The sequence below is a fragment of the Periophthalmus magnuspinnatus genome, chromosome 16 (genome assembly GCF_009829125.3).
Source record: "Periophthalmus magnuspinnatus isolate fPerMag1 chromosome 16, fPerMag1.2.pri, whole genome shotgun sequence".
NCBI lineage: Eukaryota > Metazoa > Chordata > Actinopteri > Gobiiformes > Gobiidae > Periophthalmus > Periophthalmus magnuspinnatus.
In genome coordinates this window covers 3,854,540-3,874,594 of record NC_047141.1, presented here as the reverse complement: position 1 = coordinate 3,874,594, position 20,055 = coordinate 3,854,540, and the positions used below count along the sequence as shown (strand labels likewise).

Here is a 20,055-nt window from a genome sequence, read left to right as displayed (position 1 = left end):
TGTGTCTGTCTAGGCCTGATATGAGAGCTCAAAATTGTATCTTCAGCAGAGGGTGCAGGGCTATTGTAGTGTTTGCCTAATTCAGATAATACACAATCACACAAGGACAATTTACAAAGTTTTCCATGAGTGGCTTTGCACTGCTGATGATGATGGCGTGATCCCTTGCTGGTTGAGTTTACTCCTTTTCTTCCTGCTGTCTCTCTCAGGCGTCCCAGCCGGTGTTCCCCCCTCCCCCCTCTGCTGCCTCTGGCCCAGCCCCCACAGTGCCTCCTGCAGGTGCTCCTGGTCAGAGCCCTGGAGCAGAGGGCCTGAACCCAGAACTGTTCACGGGGATCTTGGGCGGAGTGCTGAGGACCATGATGGGTTCTTTGGGACAGAACCAGAATGACACAGAAAGCATTGCACAGTTTATGCAGCGACTGTCCCAGGCCACCAACATCTTCATCAGCCCTGAGGACCCCTCTGGTGAGTCCTTCTCAGGAGCACAGGAGTCCTGTAGCATTTGTGTGGTATTTTTATAAACAGGGGAAGAACTAGGAAGAAGAAAGTAGAATTATTTTGAATTTCTGACATAGTTTAAAAACAGAAGCATTTGAGAAAGGAAACTGCTAAACTAAGACTGGATTTAAATTCATTTCAGAAGATGTTTGCAGAGATCTTAACCACAGGTTTTAGACAGAATAAGACCCATGAAAGTCCTTTATTCTACTATATTTATGAAAACAATACAGCTGTTAAACAGGAACAGGTGAGGACCAAACCAGATATTAAAACTGTTTTGGACCACCCAACCTGAGCCAATCTTGGCTCTTACTTCTGGGCTGAGAAGAAACAAAAATCCTTTATTATTAGTTGCAGACAGTGTGCAGTGGTCTCATTTTGTCACACATTGCTACTTTTACATTTCACTCTTTTGGGGAAAACAAAATTTGCTCATTTACTCATCCTGTTTTGTACAGTTCTGTTTTAGATCCTTAGAAACATATCTAATATTTTAAAATTCATAAATAAATAAACATTTGACTTTATGATGTTGTTGTGTGTCCTCAGGTTTCTTTGGGGAGCTCCTGATGCTGGTGTGTCAGACCTTCACCATGTCTGACCTGGTTCTGCTGCTCCATGGACAGCACCAGCCTCTGGGCCGGATCCAGCCTCAGCTCGCACAGTTCTTCAGACACAACTACCTGAGCGACCGCGAGCCCACCGAGCAAAACATAACTGTGAGTAACTGCCACTCTTTATGACCAAATCTACAACAGCCTCCCTGCACAGCTGAACTATTTAGGGAGGTGATTAAGAACTCTAGACCTGGAAAAGTAGCCATTACAATTGACAGAGGAATTATACTACTGTACTGTGCCTGCACCACACTGCCAGCTCAGTCCTCGATATCTTGGCCTGTGTCATCAGAGGTACAATACTCCCTAGAACAGAAGCATAGGCAGGCTGGACTGCACTAGACTGGATTGATGTAAATAAACTTCTCTGTTAGAACTCCAGCCTCATGCCTCTTCTCTTTAACTCTCGGGCTACTGCAGTTTATTCTACAACAATGGGTTGTAAAAGGAATCACATTGACTCTCCGAGATAAGGTCTGTAGTAATGTTATTTTGATGTGTTTTTCAGGAGGCTGCTGAGAGTTTAATAAACGAACTGGAGGAATACATCACTGAGAGCTTTGTAAGTAAAGCAAGAATGAAAAAATATATAATCCTCTTAGATTTCTTTGCTCTTCGATTACACTTTAGATTCAGGAGCTAGAATTTTCAATAATAATAAGACTTTATTTAGCTTTTAACACTGAGCACTTGATACTATATTTATTGTGTTTTTCAGAGAGAGTCATCAGTGTCGGTGCTGGAAGGAGTCGACGCCACTCAGACAAACATGTTGTTCTTTAGACAACAGCTGAGACAGATCGCTACACACATTCTCCACTGCACAGGTACAACACACGCACTCACATATGCACTCACACACACACATACGCACACATGCAGGTTTGGTTTCCATGTTTCTATTTAGTGGCACTTTCGGCAGCTTGTGGAAACTGTGATTAGAAACAATGAATGCTGGGATCTTATACATGCTTCCACTGAGTATGTTCATGTGTAGCAGCACCCTGACTTTCTCATTCTCTCACTCTCCCTCACACTCACAGGAGTCCATATACAGCCTTTTAGAGGGCATTTCTTAGTGGCTGCTTAAAAAAACATAATGTGTGCCTCTTTATGTCTTCTTAAAATGGAAGCTACAAACATGTTCTAAGACAACATTCATGCATGAGGCCCGAGCTTTTGAATCATTGAGAGTCAAAGTATCGGTATCATATCTGGATGAGTTTGTCCTTATCTCCCTCTGTGGTTGTTGTTGCAGATGAGTCTTTCGGGCCCCGGCTGCTGCAGATGTGTAACTCTGCTCTGTTCCAGTGTTTGGCTCTGAACCTGTTCTGTTTGAGAGGAGACCAGCATGCCCTCACTGCTGTTATCAACCACCGCATCGTTAGTGCTCTCTAATACTCAACATATATGTGTATTTAAACACGTGTGTAACAGCTGTGCTCTCCACAGAGACGCATGTCCAGTGACATCAGCCCCAGCCTGGTTAACTGGATGACCAGTATGATGAGCATGAGGCTGCAGGTGATACTCGAGAACATCCCTGTGCCCTCGGAGCAGATCCAACAGTACGTCGTCTACACAGAGGTCTGTGACATGGGCTTTTAACGATCTCAGTATTATCAAGGGCTGTTACAATATATCAAGTGATAAACCTCTTTGCTTAGATGCTTTATTTAATTACAGCGACTGTTAGACCACATAGACCATGATCCTTTGCTCCATTTCAGCCCCAGGCAAGGCGCTTAACTCCTGCTGAGCCTCTGTGATGGCTGCTGTGTCTCATGTGTCTCAAAGTTCATGAATATTAAATGTTTTTAGAGAGATCATCCTTCAGCCTCAGAGCCACCGGAGCAGGGCCCGAGTGCCACGGTGAGTTTAAATGGAACTGAACCAGGACTAGAACTGGACTAGAACTGGACTAGAACTAAGTCTAGAACTGGACTAGAACCAGGACTGTAACAAAAACTATATCAAGGACTACAACAGGACTAAAACTGGGATAGAACTGGACTAGAACCAGGACTAGGATAGGATTATGAATAGGACTACACTGTGTTCCAATTTATTATGCAAATGATAATTTTCTCTGATTTTGCCAAATCATCATAATTTTCAAGTCATCAACCTTTAGAGTTCAAATGTTATTAAATAAACCTCCTAATCATAACAGTAATTTATCAAAAATAAAAACTTAAAATGCACTGCAACAGAGTTTCAAACCATGTTATTGTTGAACTAAAGAAGGAGGAACTAAAGACTAAGAACTAAAGAAGGTCATTTGTTTATTTTTTCAATCAGAAGCATTACTGAAATCAAAAGCTATTTCAGTCCAAACATCTGAACAGGTCAAGTTACATTTTAACATAGGACTCCTTATTTGAGGAGCTTCATAATTCTTCCATCCATTGAACTTGTGAGTTTGCGGAGAGTTTCTGCTTGAGTTTCTTCGCTGGATGTCAGAATAGTCTCCCAGAGCTGCTGTTTGGATGTGAACTGCCTCCCGCCCTCATGGATCTGTCACTCGAGGATGCTCCAAAGGTTCTCAATAGGGTTGAGGTCAGGGGAGGATGGGGGCCATGAGTTTCTCTTCTTTTATGGCCATAGCAGCCAATGATACAGAGGTATTCCTCCCAACATGAGATGGTGCATTGTTGCAAGAAGATGATTTTGCTACGGAAAGCACTGTTCTTCTTTTTGTACCATGGAAGAATGCGGTCAGTCAGAAACTCCACACACTTTACAGAGGTCATTTTCACACCTTCAGGGACCCTAAAGGGGCCAACCAATGATCTACCCATGACATGACTCCGCCCCCTCCTTGCTGACGTTGTAGACTTGTTGGGACACGGTGGCTGATCACCAGGGTTACGCGGCACTCATCAGTGAACAGGACTGTTTGAAAACTGTTTGTATTTTTGGGCTTACTGGAGCCGTTTATGCTTGTGAGCTTTGGTTAAGGGCCAAATAGAAGCTTTATGCATAACTGCCTCTGAAGGATGCTACACCTTCATGTTCGCAGGACTCCAGAGGCACCAGCAGCTTCAAATACCTGTTTGCTGCTTTGTAATGGCATCTTAGCAGCTGCTCTCTTAACCTGATGTATTTGTCTGGCAGAAACCTTCCTCATTGTGCTTTTATCTGCATGAATCCATGTGTGTTTTGAATCAACTACAAATCTCTTAATAGTACGATGATCACACTTAAGGTTTTCATACCTTGTCCAAGGTCTTCAACTATTTCATTATTATTTCAGCATTAGAGATCCTTTTTCTTTCCAATACTGCTTGAAAATGGTGATCTGCTTATTGGCACAGGTGTATGATTGATTTCACTGAAGAGACACAAGACCATCCATGTGTTTCACTGGAAAACAAAAAATGTAACCTTTATGACACTTAAACACAATTTGCATAATAATTTAGAACGTGGTGTAGAACCTGGATGAGACCAGGACTAGAAGCATCACTAGAACTTGAGTAAAACTGGATTTGAGCTGGACTATGATGGACTAGTGCATAGCCAGAGCAACATGGATTATAGTCCTGTTTCTGTCCCAGTAAAACTCACCAAGACCAGAACTGGATTGGAACAGGACTAGGACAGGACTGTCACCAGGACTATAACAAGAACTACAACAAGAACTACAACAGCATTAGAACTGGACTAGTACCAGGACTAGAAGTAGGACTATTAATTGGGACTATAAATGGACTGTAACCAGACTATAACCAGGGTTATAACCAGGATTAGAATAGGACTAGAACCAGGATTATAACCAGTATTATACTAGAACCAGGCCTAAAACCAGGATGCTTGAAAACACTCCTCATCAGACTGACACCGCACTGACACTTGAAAACGTGTCACAGAAATGTGGGACAGTCTAGACGCACGTCACCATAGACTTTGCCTGTAACACACCCATGACGCTGTGGTCTGAATGCAGTATAACAGTAAAGTTACTTCAAAATAATACTATACTTACTTAATAATAATAGAAGCTCAATGCAGTGGTTCAGGAAATTATGTCAGTAAGAGTAAAAAAGTATTTTGGGGAAAGTGCTACTCACTTAAATTTAAAGAGTAACTGACATGACGTGTGATTTATAATTTGATGTGAATGTGAAGGACAAAACATGAAATAATGCACAAAACCTGTTGTTGTTCTTTTGTCCAGGCGGGGGACAGTCTGTCTCCGGCCGCCGCCACCACAGCAGAGGAGGCCATGTCTGTCACTGAGGAAACCATGCCCATTGCCCGGGAGAGTGCACCATTGTCACGGGAACACAAGCCTTTACCAAGCGACTTGGGAGCGAGTGGAGGGGCTGGTCCTCTGGGGGGCGCTGTGCCGCTCGGAGCAGAGGGAGGGAGAGAGGAGACAGAGGCCTGGGCTGCAGCTGTGCCTCCGGTGAGGGACTCTGGAACACTTTAACGTGAACTGGACAGATTCATACATTTTTGTAACAACTCGATTGGTGGGATAGTTCCTGTGGTAAATATTTCTCATACTTTTACATCAGTTAAGTGGCAGTTTGTGAAAAGCAGTATAAAACAAAAGCAAAATTGCAAAATACAGGAAGAAGCGCTGAGTTTTAAACAGAATCCCTCAACCTGTGTCATCACCTGTCGTGCTTTTCAAAATCCAGATACAATAATAAAGGTGTTGTCTTTTTATTATTATTAGTCTAATCATAACTAGTCTTCATGGGACACTCTAAATGTCTATGTTGTGGACCATAGACTGTTTATATAAATGGACATATCTGAGCTCATTTTCTCGGTTTTCAGGAGTGGGTGCCGATCATTCGCTGTGACATGATGACTCAGAGGAAGATCAAGTCCCAGCCTCCTCTGTCTGACGCCTACCTGCAGGGCATGCCCGCTAAGAGGAGGAAGGTAATACTACTACTACTAACTATTAGGCAAGACCAAGTTCCTGCTCCCTGTTAAATCAGCGGTGTGGGCAGGAAGAGGAGTTACATTCAACACCCTCGCTCCTGATTGGCTCTTTGGTTGTTATGATATTCACACTTGGATTTCCAAATATAGAACTTTGCTCCAAATTCGCCCCTATAACTGCTAGCCTCAATGAGCTTCATGTGACTGGAGCTGAACGCTGAACACTCACACTCACTTAGTCTACTTCTTTATACAGTCTTGATAAAAATTCAAACAGCACACATGGGTCTGATCTTTCATAAACATGGGTAAAAGAAGATTTAAAAGGCAGTATAATATCCACCTAATGTGTTGTGTTTTCTGTTCTGCAGACCGGACAGGGCAGTGGCAGCCTCCTCTCCCTCTCTGACGCTGTGTCTCAGGCCGCTCGCTCCGCCGGTGTCCGACCAATCACCTCCTCCGAGAGACTGCAGCACGACCTCGAAACCGATGAGCTACGGGAGGCCTACTCTGAACAGGTGAGGTCAAAGGTCACGCTTTCAACAGCAACTTTTACATGATCAAAACAGTAAAGGTTAAAATATGGAGACTTCTAAATAGTCATTTATTTACAAATAAAGTGGATTATTAATGATAATCAGAAAATGTCTTTTTTGACATTTTAATGTGATAATGCCAGTCTGTTATAACAAAGTGTCTTCATGAGTTTTAGAGTCTGTTTAGTCCAGGTTACGATGCCTCATATTTTGCGTATCTTTGGTTTCAGGTGAAGTCTGATTTGAAGAAGAGGGTTCGTGAGGACCCAGATTTCAGCTCTCAACAGTTCCCCAACTCACACAGAGCTTTTTCCCCGGACTCCTAACATTTATGAATCCAGGCCTCCGCTTGGTCGCCTTTAAATGATGTCATCACATTCAGAGGGTTCAGTGTTTTCTGTCAGTGTGAATCACCTAAGGTCAAATCATTTTCTTTCAAAAGCGTCAAAGTTATTATTCAATCGGTTGCAATTGTAGAAAGCTGAAAGGGGATTAAAGGTGCACCCCATGTTGTTTATGGTGGCTGTTAGTTTCCAAGGAGATGTTATTGCTGTGCCTGGAATGTTCCACAGTATGGTATTAATCTTGTATACCTTGCATTAACCCAAATCACTCTTTCTTTAGATAATATAATGTCATTTTCCACATTAAATGGTAGTTCTTTCTTTTCTATTCTCATGTGGCCTTATATCTGTGTAATCCCTCAGTGTCCAGTAGGTTCACAGTGGTCCATGTCTATGTGTCTTATACTGATACAGCTCAAGATTATGCTAAAGATATTCAGGAAAGGTCCATTTCTGTCCTGTCAATGTGACTTTTTTTGTATCGATACCGGTGAAAAATGAGGATCTACTCTTGATACTAGTTTAGTATCGATTAGTATCTGATTTTCGATACTTTTGACACCCCTAAAGCAGTAACATCTCCATGGAGACGGCTTATTAAGTTTGTGAAGCCAATCAAAATAATCAACATTAAACATTGATGCTTCAGCCATAGAGTCACACAGGCCCCTCAAGCTCATCTTAGACACATTCTGATCAGTTTGTCCTTCCTCCTCACCCGTGCCTCTGGGTCCTGGTCCAGTTCAGTGCTTATTTATTTTAAAGGCCCATATTATGCTGTGTTCTGATCTTTGTTCTAATGTTGTTCATCACAAACAGACCTGTAGTTGTGTTTTGTTTCATCCACACCTGTTTAACACACAAACCCTGCAGATTTAGACTGAGTCTTCTCTATTCCACCTTGTGACGTCATGTGGTAATGTGTGTTTTTAAACTCCATATATCTTCAGTAGAATCATTTGGATGATTTCAGCCTTGGATTTACCCATCTCTACTGAACTAAAGGTAAAAGGAGCTGTTAACTTGAAAACTACCACTTCATGACATCACAAGGTGGAACAGAGCATTCTGAGTTTTGGAGATGTAACAGACTAATAAAGTGTTACTCAAACATGTGTGAATGAAAAACACAACTCCAGGTCTGTTTTTGAGGAGGTAACAGTATTAGAACATGACTTAAACCTCATAAGAGTCCAGTTTGTGTTATATAGGAGCTTGAAGCTTTCGTCTCGCCTCCACTGTCCTGTGTTCACGAGCCCATGTTGTTTTTGTTTGATTTGACTTTTTCTGTTGTCTTTTTCTCTCAAATGCACGAGTGGACTAATGAATATTTGCTACATGAATGTACAGTACGCAATAAAACCTTGATACACAAAGACATTTTACTTTGAGGAATTGCAGATGTATCATTTAAGTCGTCGCTGAGACTTTCAGACATGACATAATTTCACTACTCTGCCAGTAAACTATTATTTTCATGAAGATCCACCTTTTTTGGCTAATAAACTGTGTATATGGTGTCATTTTTTAGCTCTTTTTAACCTACTAGGACCTGGCGTCCTCATATGTGGACAACACATTTTGGGTTGTTTAGGCCACAATGCAGATTTTTAGAAGAAGAATAACAGCAACAATGCAAAAATGTTCAATTGAGAATATGTTTAAGAGTTTAGAATGTTCCGAATATTTTGTTTTTGTTTTTGTAAAGGCTCCTGTCAGCAGCTCTTCACACAAGACATTTTTCCAAGAGGCACAATTGTTGTTTCTCATTTTGTTTTTACTGAGGACAAGTGTTGCTGTGTTCAGTGTCTTAGTAGTTTTTGCAAATCATTATTCAAATGTTTTATCAAAATGATTAAAATGTCCACATATGAGGACATTTGTTTTACATCACTTTTCTCAGAAACTATATAATGTAAAAAGATAATTCTTTGTTTTTACACACATCAGGTCCAATCAGCCCAAACAGCACAGAGCTTGGGAATAATAAATCATGTCATACAACAGCTCAGGTCTGAGGAGGTTAAAATGTAGCTGTGGGTGGAGTTGAGGTGTTAATATACATAATATATTTTGCACTAAAGGCACAAGTTTTGGATGTTTTGAGGAATTTTGAAAAATCCCAAATCTTCAGTTTCTCAGAGTTTTGATTATGTGGTAGTTTGATATAACAATTCCAACCACCACAAACTAATGTGAACATTTGATCTTAGTAAAAAGTATGTGAGAAAATCTACTCTTGAAAATACCATTTATTTAACCTGGGTCTAAACGATGAGCAGCAGCACAGATGCCAACTGAATGTACCAAAATGAAAAGTTTTGAAGGTAAAGTGATGAACTGTCTGGGGTGAGGGCCTATGTGTGTAGGGCTGTGTGCGGGCCTATAGGTGTGTGTATGTGGGCCTGTGTGTGTGTGTAGGGCTGTGTGCGGGCCTATAGGTGTGTGTATGTGGGCCTGTGTGTGTGTTTAGGGCTGTGTGCGGGCCTATAGGTGTGTGTATGTGGGCCTGTGTGTGTGTGTAGGGCTGTGTGCGGGCCTATAGGTGTGTGTATGTGGGCCTGTGTGTGTGTGTGTGTAGGGCTGTGTACGGGCCTATAGGTGTGTGTATGTGGGCCTGTGTGTGTGTGTGTGTGTGTAGGGCTGTGTACGGGCCTATAGGTGTGTGTTGAGAGGCACGAGTTTATTTAAACTAATAAATGGTGCAGCACTAGTTCACTCCCCATCTGCACGTGCACACAGCAGTTACATTACACGGCCACAAGAGGGCAGCCAGCACGAGCCTGATCAGGGTGGAAAGTGACCAATTACACTCACGTTACTGTAGTCGAGTAGATTTTTGGAGTAAATGTGCTTTTTATGAGTAGTTTTTTAAATATTTGTACTATTCAAAACAACGTTAATTCTACCTGCTTTAATAGTCAAGTTTAGACTGTTGTAAAAGTGTTTAAATGTACTCATATTGTCCGTTTTTCAGATATACTTTTCTTTTACACGTAAAATTTTGGCAGCAGTACTTGTACGCAAGTAAAAGTACAGTTACATGGCTGAAAATATACTCGAGTACAAATTTTGAATTCTCTCTCCACTGTTGATAACTATGTAACGCATTACTGCCCATGTCTGGTAAAGAATCACATGACACAATAGAAAATCAAACAGTCTTCAGCTCATTTGAGCTGTTTACATTAGATAACACTGTTCCCTCATCAAAAACATCCTGAAGAGTTTCATCATACTTGCATGTTTGAGTAATCTAGTAATCTCTCACAGGCAATATTCAAACCCTCCTGACAGTTTGCTGTAATATTCTGTACGAGGCTCCGCCCACAAGCCTACGTCACCCATGCTCCCACACAACAGTTCTCCATAAATATACAAAAACATGACGCAAAACTGTACACTACAACTTGACAAACCCGATGTGATGTGCAGTAGTTTCATTAGTGGGATGCAGCCGAGTGTGTTGTGATAGTGCTCTGAAGGGGGAGGGACTTAGCACAGAGAGCAAAGGGAGGGGAGACTCATCAAAAATTAAAGTTATAAACACATGTTAATATGTCACTTTGAGTGAATATAGCTTTTTCAAAATAAGAGGCATCATGGTTATCTAAATATGTTGTGTTACTTCCTCAGAAGTGTGATCCCATCTCTGAGTTTATTTTCTCAAACCGGTTCCACATCCTGAGGACCATAAAGTGTGGACATCCTGCTGTAGATCCTGCTCAAGTCACATAACCAAACCAACATATCAGCTTTATCTACACCAAATAATAAAAAGGTTAATGTAAACAAGTTGATGTCACTTGTCTGATCTAAACCATGTTTGTAGTTTTAATGTGGTAACACTTAAAGATGATCTGTGTTTGTGAAAGGAGCGGTTTCATTGTCTCGCTCGATACTGACTCAGCGCTGGGCTGAGGCAGTTTCTTAAAGAATCTAATGTGAAGATATATTTGGCTCATTAATTCAGTTTTAGATTGTTTGTAAGTATTCAAAGTCATACAATCGGTTTAACACAGAACTTCTGTCGTCAACACTGAAAACTCCATCCAAAATGCTGGGACGATTTAGGAAGTAAAAAAAAAAAACAGACAAAAGGCAATGTTAACTTTTAGTGAAATGAGTAGTCTCATGTGTCATAGGTGCATTCAGTAAACTAAACCACAACAGAGCAATTTAAGGTCATTTTCAATTTGATATCAGTCAGTCCTTTATATTTGTGTGACTTTTGACACAGCGATGGCACAGTCAGCACAAATACTTTTAAATTCTCATTAATGAAACATGTGATTCACACACTCCCCAATAAATGTTATTACAGAAGCTGCAGTTTATAAATTAACAGTAGATATATAAAGTACTGGACACAGAGAAATGAGCCGTTTATTTGTAGCTCTAGAGAAAAGCTCCGGGGGGTTTCCTGGGGTCTTTCAGGTTTCTGAATCTATATGCCAGCCACACGCCCAGGATCTGCAGGAGAGGGACAAGACCTGCTTTAGTTACTGCTCCAGTCCCCCAGTTCCCCCCTCCCTCCAGTCCCGGTCTGGACTCTGACCTCTGTGAAGCTGAAGAAGAGTGCGATTCCTCCGACAAACCTCAGGATATTCCCAGTGTAGCGAGTGATGATGTCTGAGCAGGGCTGACAGGAGAGCGCCTCCTTCAGACAGCTCTGAAATAATACAAAACAGATAAGACGGGAGCAGAGCCAGAGGAGCAGAGCCAGAGGAGCAGAGCCAGAGGAGCAGAGCCAGAGGAGCAGAGCCAGAGGAGCAGAGCCAGAGGAGCAGAGCCAGAGGAGCAGAGCCAGAGGAGCAGAGCCGGAGGAGCAGAGCCGGAGGAGCAGACAGAAGCAGAGCCAGAGGAGCAGAGCCTCTTCTGTTCAGACATTCTTGTATAATTGTTCCTTACAGCTGTACAGGTGGAGTTGTTGATGTGCGTGAATCCGCAGCAGTTCAGAGTTCGCTCCACATCCCTCTGCGTCACCTCCGACCTGTTCCACCCCACCTCCAGCAAATGGTCCTGCAACAGACAGTCCTCGGTTCTCATTATAAATATAGTACTACGCTGACTAAACCTGACCATCTAAACGATCTAAATCGATCCATCTTCTAAAGATTTAAGAAGATTTTATTACAGCTTTAGACCTGGTTTTATTTCTGGATAAGTTTTGGTTTAGTTCTGGTTGCAGAGACTAACAGAGATCCTTAAAGAAACAAGAAAAACAAAGACCTGGTTCAATTCTGGGTTAGTTATGGGTTAGTTCTGGTTTATATCTGGTTTATTGGGGGCGTATGGGGGCATATGGGGGTATGGAGGGGGGAGTAGAGGGGTCTTACCTGTTGTTGTTTGCTGAGGGTGAGAGAGGCACAGGACACTGAAAACTGCATCACAAACACCACAAACAGGATGAGCATGTACTGAGGGAGAGTGAAGGAAAGATCCACAAAGGGACTGGGTTTAGGCCTGGTTTAGGCCTGGTTTAGGCCTGGTTTAGGCCTGGTTTAGGCCTGGTTTAGGCCTGGTTTAGGCCTGGTTTAGGCCTGGTTTAGGCCTGGTTTAGGCCTGGTTTAGGCCTGGTTTAGGCCTGGTTTAGGCCTGGTTTAGGCCTGGTTTAGGCCTGGTTTAGGCCTGGTTTAGGCCTGGTTTAGGCCTGGTTTAGGCCCTATTGTAGTCCTGGTTAAGTCGATGCTAGTCCCAATTTAAACTTCTTAAAGTCTTGGTTCAGTTCCGTTTAGACCCACTCGTCCAAATTTAAAACTTGTTTAATCTTTCTCAAGCCCCCACTTTAGCCTCCCCTTTAGTCCCCCAGTTAGTCCCCCCCCCCATACTTTAAATCCAGTTTTAAGGATACAAAGAAGAGGAGGATCTGGTTGTGTCTCAGCGCACCGCACAGCCCCATAAACGCCACAACAAACAGGAAGCAGCCAACGCCCATGATCCCGCCCACCACCTGCACACTGGACACCAGAGCAAACAGGCTGCCCCAACTGGCCACTCCCAGCAGCAGCACACTCACCAGCTGTGGAGGGAGGGGGAGGTCAGTCTGTCAGCACTTTATTTGGCGATAGAAAGTAATATAAATCAATATACACATTTCAAACGTAAGCCATTATACCAACACAACACATTCACACCAAGCAATGTGGGTGAAGTGTCTTGCCTAAGGAGACAACAACAGAGTGCAGTACTAGAGCGACTGCGGCCCCACTGTGGCACCATCCTGTGGTCTCCCATCCCAAGCTCTAACCACTGCACTGCATCATCATAGTTTAACTTGTAGATGTGCTCGTTTTTATTTAGACCAGTTCAGCTGCTGAGTGTGTTCATCACAGCCTGCAGTAACACAGAGTCACAGTCACACACAGTGTGACAGTAACACACAGTATTACTCTGTGTGACTGTGTTTCTGTGTTACAGCAACAGAGTAATACAGAGGAACACAGTCACACAGAGGAACAGTCACAGAGGAACACAGTGACACAGAGGAACACAGTCACAGAGGAACACAGTAACACAGGGTAACAAGCGTAACACAGTAACACAGAGGAACAGTGACACAGAGGAACACAGTGACACAGAGGAACACAGTGACAGAGGAACACAGTGACACAGAGGAACACAGTGACACAGAGGAACACAGCCACACATAGGAACACAGCCACACATAGGAACACAGTAACACAGAGTAACAAGCGTAACACAGTAACAGAGGAACACAGTAACACAGGGTAACAAGCGTAACACAGTAGCACAGAGGAACACAGTAGCACAGAGGAACACAGTAACACAGAGGAACACAGTAACACAGAGGAACACAGCCACACAGAGGAACACAGCCACACAGAGTAACAAGCGTAACACAGTAACACAGAGGAACACAGTAACACAGAGGAACACAGTAACACAGAGGAACAAGCGTAACCCGGTAACACAGAGGAACAAGCGTAACACAGAGGAACAAGCGTAACACAGAGGAACAAGCGTAACACAGAGGAACACAGTCACACAGAGTAACACAGTAACAGGAGTAACACAGGCACAAACTTTCCTTATGTCAAGACAACAGTTTACACACAGCAGCTCACAATCAGCCCACATTTTACTGCACAAAAACAGACAAGACAAACAAACAAAAATGAACACAAAAAACACCAAACACAGGTAAACACACACACATACAAACAAGACAAAACTGCAAACCGCATCAATATTCAGCTTCAACCAATAAATATGCAAAACCCGAGCTTTAACACACCACAGTCATGTCTTTATAGTTACTTTCAGAGGTGGGGGTACTCCACTACATTTACTCAGTTACATTTAAATGAGAACTTTTTAAAGAAATCGTACTTTTCAGAGTACATTTCTACCAGCATACTTTTACTCCTACTTTAGTAATATTTTTATTGAAATAAAATAGTATATAGAATAGTATAGTATTGAAGTATAATATTACAGTGTAACAGTACTCTTACTTGAGTAAAAGTTGTGTTCCACTTCCCTCTGTGAGTCTAAAGTGACTAGAGTTTTATGTCGACAACATGAAATGATTTGAACATTTGTGTTTCTTGCAGCTCCTTCAGATGTGATTCAGTGTGGCTCATTTTTGTGTCTGAAAATAACTTTTTTTATGTTTTCTCCTTAAAATTACATTAACTTTAAATTATAAATCTGATATTATGTCCTCACCGTTACTCTTACTCAAGTAATACTTTTCTACTTCTACTTGAGTAATAGTATTTTGAGGTACTGTTACTCTTGAGTACATTTTTGGATACTCTAAACACTCTGGTTATTTTGCACAATACTTTTCTTTTGTTTTCCTCATATTCAAACCAGTTCAGCTCCTGCTGTCCCTCCTCCCTCTTCCTTCTAAACTCACATGTGTTTATTTAACCTGTCTTTGTTGGAGGCACATACAGCTTTAAGGAAACTCATGTTTCTTTGAGCGCGTAATATCTATGGCACAGTTCAACTTTACAGGAGAAACCAACGCGCTCCTAATCAGGCACCTGCGCCACTACAGCTGCGGCAGTTTAAGTGAAGAGATTCATTTAAACTGCAGCTTTTTTACCCGAAAAAATCTGCCTAATCCTCATATTTTCATGTGCAAGACTTTGAAAAGCAGCTGTACTCACCACGTAGAGCACGTTGAGCGCGGTCAGGCTGTGTTTAGTGCAGTAGTAGCCGCACATCATGACGACACAGTGAGACTGGCGCGCGGCTCGTGCACGCATCTATGGCGCCTGCTCCTGCTCCGCGGAAGAGCACACCTGAAGGGGCGGGGCCAGGTGTCCCAGGTTTCTGCTGTGATTGGTCAGTGCGGTCCTGTCAAAAAACGGAGCTCAACAGTGACCCCCTGTTCAGGCTCCGGAGGTACATTTTCCACTCTTTTCCCCTTAGAGTTTTAAAAAAAAAAAAACCTAATATCAAGGCAAGACAAGTTTATTTATATAGCACAACTGGTACACACAGTAATTTAAAGTGCTTTACAGAAAGACATTAAAATAACAATACAACAAATCAAAACATAAATAATCATCATAAAATAAACATTAAAGGAGAAAAGTGCAGAGTTAAAACCTTTCAGTCACATGCACAGATAAACAGAACTGTTTTTAACCTGGATTTAAACATTGTCAAAGTCGAGGCCTGTGTCACATCTTCAGGAAGACTGTTCCAGGTTTTACCTGCATAAAACTGAAACGCTGATTCCCCATGTTTGGTCCTAGTTTAGTCCTGGTTTAGTCCTGGTTTAGTCCTGGTTTAGTCCTGGTTCAGTCCTCCTCATGTGAGACGGTTCATGTGGCTCATGTGGGAGATGTTCTTTGGTGCTGTCCATGGAGAGACTTGTTCACACAGAGCTGCTTTAAAGTCTATTCTCTGAGCCACAGGAGCCAGGAGCTGGTTCTAGTTAGGACCCGAGCAGCAGTGTTCTGGATGTACTGCAGATGTCTTATGGCTCGTTTGGAGAGGCCAGTGAGCAGGCCTCTATAAGTCTAGTCTTTATAAGTCTGGGTTTGACAGTGCAACTTCGATTTTTGCATTGTTTTTAGGTGATAAAAAGCTGCAGATGTTATTGATTTAATGTGGCTGTTAAAGTTCAAGTCTGAGTCCAGTATTACCTCTAGATTTCTACCCTGATTTGAAGGTTTTAGAGAGAGAGACTGGAGGTGACTGCTGACACTTTCTCTATGTTTCTGTGGCCAAAGATGACGACTTCAGTCTTGTCTGAGTTTATCTGGAGAAAGTTGTTTCACATCCACACACTGATCTGTTGGATGCAGTGAGTGAATCCACTGGTCCATATTCACCTGCTGCAGTGAGACATAGATCTGAGTGTCATCTGCAGAGTTGTGGTAGGACACATTATTGCTGCGTATTAACTGGCCTAATGGCAGCATGTAGTGGTGAACAACAGGGGTCCCAGGATTGACCCGTGGTGGGGTCTAAAACCTGACTGGAAAACACCAAAAGAGTTGTTCATTTGGAGAAAGTTAATAAGTTGTTGGTAAACTACTTTTTCAAGGACTTTGTCTAAAAATGATAGATTTGAGATTGGTCAATAATTTTTCAATATTGTGGCATCAAGACTGCTCTTCTTTAGGAGAGGCTTGATAACTGCAGTTTTCAAAGCTCTCGGGAATGTTCCAGATTGAAGTGACATATTAACTATGTGAGTGAGTGGTGACAGCAAACTGTTGAGCACAGACTTTAGAAATTTAGTGGGTAACACATCAAGGCAGCATGTAGATGAACTCAGACTGGTGATGATCTCTTGGACAGTTTTATCAGTTACAGGAGCAAAGTGAGTCAGCTCTAAGTGTTTGGAAATGATGTCATTTTTAATGTCCTGAACCTTGTAACCTTGTAAAATACTGCAAACTCATTGCACTTAGATGTGGAAATTACTTCTAACAGGAGCACAGCTGGAGGGTTTGTTAATCTGTTTACTGTTCCAAACAGGACATGAGAGTTGCTACTGCAGCTTCCAGTAATGTCAGTAAATATCTTTGCCTTGTTCTACATAAACTGTGGTTGTACATGTGCATCTTTTCTCTGTAAATCTCAAAATGAACCTGGAGCTTTGACTTGCTCCATTCCCGCTCGGCCCTCTGTCACTCCCTTTTCTGTGCCCTGACCGAGTCATCATTCCTCCATGGTGCTTTCTGCTTATCTTTAACCATTTGAACCTTCATCAGGGCAATGGTGTCCAGAACATTCAAAACACTCAAAGTCAAAGAGTTCAACAAATCATCAACATTAGAACATGAGGCATTTTCAAAGTGCATCATTTCCATGAACAGGGCACCTGTTTTATCATTTATGTGTCTCCTTTGAACAACTGCAGGACCAGCCTCTGGTTTGGGAATAACAGACAGGTCAAAAAAGACACAGAAATGATCAGACAGAGCAACATCCACCACACTGACATTTGACATATTTAGTCCTTTTGTAATGAGCAGGTCCAGAGTGTGTCCTCTGTTGTGGGTGGACTCGCTGACATGCTGAGTCAGACCAAAGGTTTCAAGGACAGAATTGAGCTCTTTAGTGTTTCTGTCAAACACATTATCCACATGTACATTAAAATCACCTGTAATGACTAAACCATCAAAGTCTGTGCATACGACTGAAAGCATCTCAGTTTGGATGAGGGACCAGGTGGTGGCAGAGGAGGTGGAGCAGGGGTGGAGCGTGGGTGAGGAAGCAGGGGAAGTTTGGGTGAAAGACGAGGGGGGATAGGTGGGTACAGGGAAGAGTTTAGTGTAGTTGATGCCAGAACTCTCGATCACACTATATTAGGTGTGAGTGACGCCATCTTAATTCCTGATCTGATGAGGCTTTCTAGATGTTGGGAAGGGCCGTGGGTGAAGGTGGGAAGGAAAAGGAGAGTGAAGAGTCCCTAGAGGGAGTAGATGTAGCAATGGGGACTCAAGGCTGATCTATGGGCAGGGGAGGTGATGGGAGGTGCTGCTGGGACTAAAACCCCTGCTACTCCTGGTTCAGTCCTGGTTTAGTCCTTTCAGAGATAGACTAAATCAGGACTGAACCAGGACAAGCACAGTGTTCAGTGACACCAAGATGTGATTAAAGGGGACTGTACTAGAGATAAACAGGAGGTGGAGCTGTATGAGCAAAGATGTGACAGTGGAAGTGGAGCAGAAAGTGGAGTAGAAATTAGACCTGGTTTAGTCCCGGTTCTCTCCTGGTTTAGTCCTGTCTCTCTCCTCCCCTCTCTCTGTCTATCCCTCCGTCACCTCTCTGCCCCTCCTCTCTCTTTCTCTCTCTCTCTCTCTCTCTCTCTCTCTCTCTCTCTCTCTCTCTCTCTCTCTCTCACTACATCTCCACAGACCAGCTCCTCTCCTCCTTCACAAAACCACAGACACAGAGCGCTCCAGTCTGCTCCTGTCTGTATCTGCGTGTTCCTGTTTGTACCTGTCCGTAGTCACATGACCTCCTGACCTGAGGATTTTTGGACAAATGGAAAAAATGGAAAAGTATGGATTTTTTTTTTTCATTTGAAGAAAACTGGATTTGAACCAGGACTGAACTGTGTCTGCTAAACTCAAGGTAAGAAATGAACTAAAGCAGGACTAAACCAGGACTAAAGCAGGACTAGACCTGGAATAGAAGAGGACTGAACCAGGACCAAAACAGGTCTAAATCCGTACTAAACCAAGGAGTAAACCAGCATTAGGAATTAGCTGAAGTCAAGGTAAGAAATAGACTAGCTTAGAACTAAACCAGGACTAGACCAGGACTAGACCAGGACTAAACCAGATCTATGTAAATCTCTCAGGATTAGTTGATATAAATGTTTTCCCAGATGAAATAATCCAACAATCTGTGTTTGCTTTGATTAAAACGTTTCACTCACAAAAACTTTTTTTTTTTGTCCATTCATAAAAGACAGAGAGGGACAAAGAGGGGGTGGGGGGTGGGGGGGATGAAATATTCACACATTCCAAACTGGGACAGGTCCTCAGGCACCACATCCACTGAAGAATCCAAGACTAAACCTGGACTGAATCAGGACAGAACCGGGACTAAACCAGGAATGAACAGGACTTCAGCAGGATTGAATCAGGACCAAATCAGGACTAAGTCAGGACCAAACCAGGACTAAACCAGGTGTGAACCATGAGTAATGCTTCATTTATAACCAATACAGGGCCGGACCATAGACTGTATATATAAATGGACATAGCTAACCTGCTAGACGCCTCGTCCCAAACAGGAAATGATCATGGGCGCGCTTCAGCTCCATCAACTCTGGCTCCAATTCACTTTATAATAACAAACTGTGTCCTCTCTCTCTGTAATTGCTGCTGTCAGACTTGTCATTTTGGTCTTAAATGTTTGTATTAACCCGCTCTACATGATCCTGGGGTTTTTATTTCACTATTTTGTCCCTAAATCGAGATATGAACATTAATAACAGACAAATCAGATGCCTTCTTTCCCCGAGGTCACTCCTACTAATGTTAACAACAACGTTGACTGAAAGCATTGCTAAGCACTACTAAACCAGCGGGGCAGGTGGGAAGGGGCATTAACTTCAACAACCTTGCTCCTGATTGGCTCTTTGGTTGGAATTCCAAAAATGGAACTCGGCTCCAAATTGGCCACTATAACGTTTAGCCTCGATGAGCTTCATTTGACTGGATCTGAACACTGTGGGTGACGTTACACTCACTTATTCCACTTCTTTATACAGTCTATGTGCAGGATGTGGGTTCAAGCGTTGAATAACACTGTTTTACACCTGCCGCAGGTTAGACAGCTCTTTGAGCGGGTTACTTGCAGACTTGACTGTTGCACTACAACTGCACTACAGTACAGCAGAGCAGGTGCTTTCATGAAGCTTCACACGATAACGCACGCCTAATGATCTAAAAACTGCTCCAGACGCTGGATTTGGAGCCAAATTACATATTTGGAAATCCGATGCGAGTATCATTGCAACCAAAGAGCCAATCAGGAGCAACATTTTTGAAGGTGATGTTTTAGCAGCAAGAGGGCACTTGCTGTCAGTCAAACCTGTTGCTAACATTAGCACCTGATTGGTCTATTATTAATGTTCACGTCATGATTTACAGACAAAATAATGAAATAAAAACACCAGGATCATGCAGAGCGGGTTAATAC

At 42.6% G+C, this 20,055-nt stretch overlaps 2 protein-coding genes across 3 annotated transcripts in view; one reads left to right on the top strand and one right to left on the bottom strand.

The window, feature by feature from the left end:
- Positions 1-8,388, top strand: part of bag6 (BCL2 associated athanogene 6) — a 28,462-nt gene extending 20,074 nt beyond the window's left edge. The window contains exons 15-25 of the mRNA XM_033980711.2: positions 210-468; positions 1,054-1,223; positions 1,630-1,683; positions 1,840-1,948; positions 2,380-2,504; positions 2,574-2,708; positions 2,943-2,993; positions 5,302-5,532; positions 5,913-6,020; positions 6,395-6,541; positions 6,790-8,388. Coding sequence (XP_033836602.1) covers positions 210-468; positions 1,054-1,223; positions 1,630-1,683; positions 1,840-1,948; positions 2,380-2,504; positions 2,574-2,708; positions 2,943-2,993; positions 5,302-5,532; positions 5,913-6,020; positions 6,395-6,541; positions 6,790-6,885 — 1,485 coding nt within the window. The 3' untranslated portion in view covers positions 6,886-8,388. The remainder of the gene's footprint in view (positions 1-209; positions 469-1,053; positions 1,224-1,629; positions 1,684-1,839; positions 1,949-2,379; positions 2,505-2,573; positions 2,709-2,942; positions 2,994-5,301; positions 5,533-5,912; positions 6,021-6,394; positions 6,542-6,789) is intronic.
- tspan13a (tetraspanin 13a) overlaps positions 1-15,150 on the bottom strand; it is a 260,320-nt gene extending 245,170 nt beyond the window's left edge. The window contains exons 1-6 of one of the 2 annotated variants that reach the window (XM_055228036.1): positions 15,045-15,128; positions 12,758-12,925; positions 12,243-12,323; positions 11,815-11,925; positions 11,462-11,575; positions 11,286-11,376 (exon numbers count right to left, since the gene is read on the bottom strand). In XM_055228036.1, the coding sequence (XP_055084011.1) occupies positions 11,302-11,376; positions 11,462-11,575; positions 11,815-11,925; positions 12,243-12,323; positions 12,758-12,925; positions 15,045-15,104 (609 nt within the window). In that variant the 5' untranslated portion in view covers positions 15,105-15,128 and the 3' untranslated portion in view covers positions 11,286-11,301. Of the gene's footprint in view, positions 1-11,277; positions 11,377-11,461; positions 11,576-11,814; positions 11,926-12,242; positions 12,324-12,757; positions 12,926-15,044 lie in introns of those variants that run through there. The other variant, XM_033980793.2, reaches the window with a different exon arrangement.
- Positions 15,151-20,055: the final 4,905 nt, after the last annotated feature.